This window comes from Phaseolus vulgaris, chromosome 5 (genome assembly GCF_051622355.1).
Source record: "Phaseolus vulgaris cultivar YP4 chromosome 5, ASM5162235v1, whole genome shotgun sequence".
Lineage (NCBI taxonomy): Eukaryota > Viridiplantae > Streptophyta > Magnoliopsida > Fabales > Fabaceae > Phaseolus > Phaseolus vulgaris.
The window spans coordinates 38741738-38750392 of record NC_143502.1 but is presented as its reverse complement, the minus strand read 5'-3'; the positions used below and the strand labels follow the sequence as shown (position 1 = coordinate 38750392).

Here is an 8655-nt window from a genome sequence, read left to right as displayed (position 1 = left end):
TATATAGAAGATAACTAGAATATTAATCTGTGAAAATAGAGCTATTAAATCTTTCAATTGCACATTTTTCATCGACATTTTAAAGGTTTTCAATTTTTAAATTGGTAGTGAGTCGCTTTCTCCTAATAAATAAGAAATCATATACAAAATAGTTTTGAAAGTGACATGACTTCTACCATAGTAACGACTGTCGAAAAGGTTATATAATCTAATTTTTGAGAAAACAAAGTATATCATTCATAGAAAGAAAGCAAATAAATAAGATTAATGAAACTATACATTTTCTTAAGAATTATTTCTTATACATAGTAAACCAAGTGGTTCTCTTCAAAGTAAATTGTAGTGTACGAGAATACTTTACATAAAGAAATTAAAGTCATTAGTATCGAGAGAAAATTTAAAAGAAAATTATTTCAACCTTGAAAATTCTTTAAAACATGATAACTGCTATATTAATAAATTATATTTTTAAATGAAATTTGTCATTAAACTGTATAAATAAATAAAAATTAACATACACAATAAAAAAAAATAACACACATAATCAATAAAAAAAATCATTAAATAAGAACCAAGAGAAAAATAATAATTAGTTACTAGATATTATTTTAGAGACTAACAAACTTATTAACATTTAAAATAATTTTTATTATTAATAAAATAATTTTTAAATAGATATCTAATTAATTACCAAATATTTTATATTTTAAAATTGATAGCGAATCATATAATAATTTTTTATTAATTTTTAAAGTTACTATTCATAAAATAATATCAATAGTTAAAAACAACTTAAAAGTGAAATTACACTACAAGGAAATTATGAAATAGAAATCAATTTTAAAGACAAAAAATAATTAGTTGTTATAGTGACTAATTACAGACCATTTTACAGACTACAACCAACTTTTGATTTCTAAATGAGTTTCTATTATTGTTAAATAGTTTCTAAATTGGTATCTAATTAGCTATTATTTAGATTCTAAATTTGTTAGCAAAAACCTTAGCAGCTAATTAGATACTAATTTAGAAACTATTTCGTAATAGAAACTAATGTAGAAATCAAAAATTTTTTAATTTCTAAAATAGTTTTTAATTTAGTTATTATAGCAATTAATTATTTTTTGTCTCTAAAATTGATTTTTATTTTATAATTTTGTTGTAGTGTTAGTAAAATTGATTAAGATCACCAATTTTGAAAAGTTGATAATTAATATATACATTGTAGCTATTATCGCTTTCAAAATGTTTAAAAGAGAAAATGATTTCATCAATTATAGAAAAAGAGTGAGTTGGTGATAAAAGTATTTTGAGTCCAGATAAAGGTTACGAGGGAAATGATTGGCATGGAGTTATTCTGATGGAACTGTTAAGAACGTGAAGAAGATGATAGCCAGCTAAATCCATTGACAGTCACAGGTGTAGCAATGCAAAATATCTGTCACACAGCTATAGTTAATGGCTTTGGATAGCATAAAACAATTCACAAACTCACTTATTTTGATGATGAGTGAGGGAACTCTCTTTGTAGGGTAGAGAACGTACGTGAATGTGGCCATGCAACGTATTAAAGAAACCAAAATATATCAGTGTCTGTGTCTGGGGCATCTCCACTATGCATGCATCATCACAACCTCACTATGATTATTCTCATTTTCATAATTTTAACTTTTAAATTACATAAAACTCATCCTATTTTAACAAGCTTCTAAATACCTAACCAAGAGACAAATAAAACTCTCCAAGCCTTCCAAAAACCTCCGATTCCAGACAAACATCTCAAACCTTGACACTACAAAATATGTTGTAAAAAGTGACAGTTTTAATATGGCGGTTATTAATAACCGCCACAAATTTCAGTATAATACGTCGTTTAATGAACTGCCACAATTATCTTTTGAAAATATGTCATTTTTTCCTCCATATACCATTTCTCACTATTTACAATTTTTTTAAACTTGTTTTAACTCTTAAACTGAATAGACTTTCAACTTCCTCTCTCCGTTAAACAATCGCCCTCCCTCTCACCATACACTCACGAAATCCTACCACCCTTCCTCCTTTCTTCCTGCAAAACATTCACGAAACCGCTGTTCAAGAATCTCCTGCACCTCCACGCCTTCTAAAACCCTAACCATGCCTTTGAGTGCATCGGATTTCCCTTCGACGTCGCCATCAGAATCTCCCGCGCCAGATCTAACGCCGTTCTTCCACGGTCATCCGCCACCTTGGGATCCGCACCGAGATCCAGCAGCAACTTCGTCACGTCGTGCCTCACGTACCCTGCCGCCATGTGCAGCACCACAAGACCTCCGCTACGGTCGCAGTGGTCCAGATTCGTGCCAGCTTCCACAAGTAGCTTCACGCATGATTCAGAGCCCAGTCCCGCTACAAAGAGGAGCGTGGTGCGGCCATCAGCGTCCACATCGTCAACATCGCGACTGTCGCTGGAGTCGACGAGATTCCTCCACGCGGACTCGTTGGCCTCCTTTGCAGCAGTCCACCACGGGGTCTCGTACTCGGCGACAACGTCTTTGGCGATGAAGTCTGTCGGAACGCATGACGATGCGTGGTCGTCGTTCCACTCGATGAGGTACTCCATTCTAGCGGCGGGGTCGAGTTCTCTGCTGTCGATGATGCCTTTGACTTCACCATAGGACTCATATTATAATAATAATAATAATTATTATTATTTATATCACCCTGAATACACAAACATTTTCACTGGATCTTACGAAAAGGATGTATGATGACCCTGATTTCCTAACTTATTAAGTGTTATGTTAACTTTAATTTATTATATCTCACTCTCAGATTCATGGAGGTTCTAGTGGGATTGGTATATTTGCAATTCAGATAGCCAAGTATCAAAGGATAAGAGTATTCGTTACTGTAGGTTCAATACCGATTTACCCTTTTATTCAACAATAGTCACTTTCCAATCATATGGAAAACTGAAATTAGTTGTCTCTCTGATATATTCTAGACTAGATATTGTTTGACAGGGAATGGGGAGAAGCTAGCTTTTCACAAGAGTATTGGGGCTGATGTGGCCATCAATTACAAAACAGAAGACTTTGTTGCCAGGGTACAGGAGAAAACTGGTGGACAAGGTATTATCTCTTGCTTGCATGATGTGATTTTCCTTTATTCCTTGGTATTTAATATTTGGTGGACAAATAGTGTTCTTACAAGTAGTATTCTTGACTATTTTAAGTTATCTACTTACTATGATTGTTAAAACTATTATTAATCTGAAAGGAAAAATTGCACTGATACTATCAATTTTTGTCTTTAAACTAATGTTGTTCATAGATTGAACCTTTTAGTACAAATAAAATTCAACCCGTCCTTGTTCTAGGAAAAGAGGATGGGGTTGATGGATCTAATCCAATGTACAATTGTTTTCATCCTATCTAGCAGCCATAAAGGAAGTGAGAGAGAAAAAATAAAAGGAAAGGTTGCCTCTGCGCATGCACCATGGCAATTGGCAAACATATATGATCACTTTTCTTTGGTCATTTTCATTTTGGGTTAGAAAAGTTATTTTTGCAGATAATTTTGACTATTCCGTTAGCTGATGTTTAATATTTTTGGCTTTTCCTTTGTATGGAATGGAACTTTGGTGCATTTCTGGCTGTCATTCAACTTTTTGACTCTTCTACAGTTTATTTGGGTAAGTAGTACTTTTCATTTGTATTTGGTTCAAAAATGCTTAATACTATCTTAAACTTTTTGTTGTTGTTTGAGAGATGGTTGTGACATAGGCAATTGTTGTGATTCTCAGGTGGATATGATAAGGAAGAAAAGGCCGCTAGAGCTTATGATTTGGCAACTCTAATGTATTGGGGTCCCACCGCTACCACCAACTTCCCTGTAATGCAGCCACTTCTTTCTTGTATTCAGTTTTTATAGATCTTAGTTGCATGAAATCTTAGACATATACAAGAACTGAAAATCTTGAGGTGGGACCAAAGAAGGGGAGATTCTATGAAAGGAATCATGCATGTTTAGTGTTCATATTTTAATATGCTTGTATATAGAAAAGTGATACATACAAAAGTTTCTCTTAAAGTGGATTGTGGTTAATGTGAAAGAAATATAATTTACTCAGTACTTAAAAAGTGTTGAGCCTAAGGTGCCAAGAAAGGGTGTATAGTATCTTCCTACTACAGTGGCAAGAATTTGAAAAGATGGAGGAAGAGGGGGTCGAGAATTTAATATTATATGTATAACTAGCTTGGTGGGTACATCCTACATATGTATTATAAAAACTGAGATAATGCATGGATCAGTATTGTAACAAACATCACTTTGACTTTATTTCTACCCTCCTCTCTTAGGTGTCCAATTATTCAAAGGAATTGGAGGAGATGAAGCATGTTACGAAGTAAGAATTTATTGCATCACTGCAAGGTTTGTTTAAGTTAGCTTGAGTTTTTCAAGGGAGCTTCAATATACAGAGGTTTCACAAGGTTTGGAGTCTAAAATTTAAATTTAAAATTATATAACATATTGAAGTGTTTGTTTCTGTTTTAATTCTTGTAAGTTGGGTTTTTGCAGGCATCATCAACAGAGTAGGTGGCAAGCAAGAATTGGCCGCGTAGCTGGAAATAAAGATTTGTACCTGGGAACATTCGGTATATATCTTTTCTTTTCTTTCATAGTTATGTTATAAAAAAAGTGTCATCATCTAAGGCATCTCACATTGTAACAGCAACTGAAGAGAAGGCAACGGAGGCATACGATATTGCAGCAATAAAGTTCAGAGGTGCAAATGCAGTAATGAATAGATATGATGTGGAAGTTATAATGAAGAGTTCTCTTCCAGTGGGTGGCATAGCAGTGTCCACTGAACTGTCACTTATGCTAATGCAACTGAGCTTAATGCAACTCAACCTTTTGTATATTTTAATTTTAAATTATGTATTAACTTTGAACAATTGTTTGTGTTTTAATTTTTAATTATGTATCAACTTTGAACAATATTATATGAATTTTAATTTGCAATACAATGGATGGATGTTTACTACATTATATATTATTTCATTTTATTTAGTGTTTTATTTTTTTTATTATAAAAATATGTTATGTTTAGTTTAATTTTGGTGGTTAAATTATATTTAGTTAGAATGAATGGATGATTATAACTTTATATATTATTTTATTATGAAAAAAGTGGTGGTTAAATTTTATAATTGTATAAAACAGATTATAAAAAAAGTGGTGGTTAAATTTTATTTATTCAGAATTAAAATTACGTCAGTTAAAAACGTCGTTACTTACGTATATTATGGCGCCAGAATCTTCTTCAATGAATGTAAATTGCGACAGTTATAACTGACACTACTTCCATATAAAACCGCCACTACTTACACTATGTTTAAAGTGGCGGGTGTTGCGGCGGGTAACGTAAAACCGCCACATTAAACTTTGTGGCGGCCAGTTCTATGGCGGTTTGGGAAACCGCCACAAGCGTATATTGTGGCGGTTATAAACGTCAGTTTATATGAAAATAACCGCCACAATATACACTTTTTTTTGTAGTGTGATCTTTCGGTTTTTTACCATGGAGTTATTTTTTTTGTTTTTTACCAAAATAGGGTCTGTTTAAAAAAAATTATAAAATTGAGACTTCATATGCACAACTCGTCCTAATTTGACACGACTCTGTCATGTCATATTGAAGTCGTGCCAACTTGGCACGACTTTTGTCATGTCATACTGAAGTCGTGCCAACTTAGCACGACTTCTGTCACGTCATAATTTTTTTTTTTTAAAAAAAATTTTATTGTTTATATATTGGGTAGTAAGTTATGTAATGTTAAAAATTAATTTGATAAAAATTAAATTTTATTAATTTGTAGTAAGTTATATTGGATAATAAGTTATTGGATAGTAAATTATGCATCAAATTAATTTTTAACATTACATAACTTATTACCCAATATATAAACAATAAAATTTTAAAAAATAAAATAAAAATGTGACGTGGCAGAAGTTGGCACGACTTCAGTTTGATATGGCAAAAGTCGTGCCAAGTTGGCACGACTTCAGTATGACATGGCAGAATCGTGTCAAAGTGGAATGAGTTATTTATATGAAGTCGTGCCAAATTGGCACGACTTGCCCCAAATTTGTAATTTTTTTTAAACGGACCCCATTTTAGTCAGAGAAAAAAAATAGCCCCAGGATAGTGAAAAACCCTTATCTTTCACATTAATTAGGATTGCAAATATAAGACGTTTTAGTTCTTTATCTATTTAATAATTTTTTGGCAATCAATTTTGAGTCACCATAATAATTTTTTAAAGACTAAAGTGGTGTAGTTTTATGTTTTTAAAGACTAATAATGCATTAAAAGTTGAAGAAAAAATATGAACTATAATTACTAATCAAAATGGGCCATGAACTACGATTACTACTTAAATTTTCATAAGGATTCATCCCATCAATTGTCAATCTAAGTCTTTAGTTTCTTGATTCTTTTCCAAATTTAGGAAATTCTTTATCAATGTTCTTCCACTGCAACGAATCAGCTGGATGACGAAGTAGTCCATCACATTTTCTATTATCTCATGCCACCTAAGATTTTAGCGTCATCTGTATTTGCAAACAAACGCTTAAGCATTGGAATTATTGGAAGATACCAAACAACCTTAGCATGAAGACCTTCCTTTGTGAATAATCAATTTCGTCATTCTGACCAACTTTAACCTTATAACGTGGCAAACCACACCTGAGACATCTTAAATCTTCATACTCATTGTTGTATAAAATACAATCGTTAAGACATAAATGTATTTTTTTATATTCCATACCCATCGAACAAAGAATTTATTTTTGTCTTGTAATTTTGATTGGGTAATATATTTCCTTCTGGAAGCATGTCCTTCAGCAATTGGAGGAATTCTGTAAAGCTTTTGTCAATCCATCCATTCATTACCTTAAAATTCATCAAACTTAACACTGCTGATATTCGTGTGAAGTTAGTTGAACCAGGATATAAAGGAGTCTCTACATCATTAGACATATTTTTGAAATTTGCATTAGCAAAAGATTTTGCTCCCACATCATGAATCATGTCCTTTAATCTATCATCCATTGAGAAATCAACAAACTCCGAAGCTCCGCGCACACTTGGCAAGTCTAACAATTCACCATGCCAAGTACATGTTGTATAATTTTTCAAAAATCCATCACACAAAAGATGTTCTCTACTTTCGGAAATACTTAATATCCTTCCATTCAAATAATTGACACACTGACACCTTATTCTTACTCCATTATGATTATTACCGACATTATGTTGTGCAAAATGTAAGAATTCTTCGACCCCTTTTTCGTAAGCATCACTTATCTGTGGTGTATTAATCCAACTCCGATCCATAAAATGGTAAACTAAGAAAATCTAAATCAAAATTGTCAAGGGTCGGACACCCCAAACTCAGAATCAACGTGTTCAATATAAATAAATACTATAATTAAATCAAAATTGTCGAGGGTCGGATACCTCAGACTCAGAATCAACGTCCTAAATAAATACAAATACTATAATTAAATCAAATGTGTCGAGGTCGAATACCCTCAGACTCAGAATTGTCTTAAATAAATACAAATACTATAATTAAATCAAATATGCCGAGGATCGAACACCCCCGAACTCAGAATCAACGTGTTTAATTTTGACATATACTAATCAACTCATATATGCAAATATTTGTTATAAAATTAATTAAATAAATTAGCATACTAATTACTATAAATATAAATGAAAATAAGGATTGATGGGTGCGTGTGATTTAAAAAAAATGAACATTAACGACAGTTCCCATTCAAATTGTCGTCATATTTCCTTGAATTTCAAGAGAAGAAAAATAATTTATCGGTGCCTAGGAGATTACTGCATAAAAATCCGTGACCTCCAAACAACAGTAAAATTCAAGTCATTTGTAAACATGTGGCTTAAGCACCAAATAGGGTATGTGAAAACAAATTTTTTATTCAAATTTGTGCTCCATACCCACCCTTTCATTTGTGCTCCTCCTCATCACATATTGTATTTTTAAACATAACACTATTTTTGTGTTCTCAAATTTATGATAGCACGACTATCCACATAGTCTTCCAGACCAAATTTTGTTTATTACATAAACATGGACAATTAAATTGGTAAAATTTCCAAAAATAGAGTTATGCATAACATTTGAAATTTTAATCCACCTGAAGCATGGATTCCAAACTTAACAGGAGATTTTTGCATTCAAATAACAAGTGTTTGGTACTCTATCTCTTGCCGTTTAAGGGAGCAAAAAATTTGTACTCATAACCACCCACCTACTCTGCAAATTCAGCCTTGTTTGAATTCTATACAAGCCTAGCCTCCATATTAGAATTTTAGCATTTGGAACCGCATATGTTTTCCATATTTCACTTAAGTATTTCTTCTGATAACCTAGATTATTGTTATGCAAGAGATCATAAACAAACTTTATCGAATAAGTATATGAATTTCCTCCTTTCCACCGCCACCCATCTAGTTTGTTTTTTTAGGAATTACTTTTGTTAAGTCTAACCTAAAGGATGTAACAAATAAATAAGAGTAAGTTCTGTATCAAATCATTAACCTATTTTATTATTTGTAATTTTGAAATC

At 32.1% G+C, this 8655-nt stretch overlaps 1 protein-coding gene and 1 pseudogene across 1 annotated transcript; one reads left to right on the top strand and one right to left on the bottom strand.

The window, feature by feature from the left end:
* Nucleotides 1-2045: 2045 nt before the first annotated feature.
* On the bottom strand, nucleotides 2046-2820 carry LOC137828622 (signal recognition particle 43 kDa protein, chloroplastic pseudogene; annotated as a pseudogene).
* Nucleotides 2815-5037, top strand: LOC150027625 (AP2-like ethylene-responsive transcription factor AIL7). Its single transcript, XM_090302670.1, has 5 exons — nucleotides 2815-3676; nucleotides 3788-3876; nucleotides 4344-4390; nucleotides 4564-4640; nucleotides 4718-5037. The coding sequence occupies exons 1-5, from the start codon at nucleotides 3610-3612 to the stop codon at nucleotides 4963-4965; spliced, it is 528 nt and encodes a 175-aa protein (XP_090158796.1). The 5' UTR covers nucleotides 2815-3609; the 3' UTR covers nucleotides 4966-5037.
* The last annotated feature ends 3618 nt before the right edge of the window (nucleotides 5038-8655 follow it).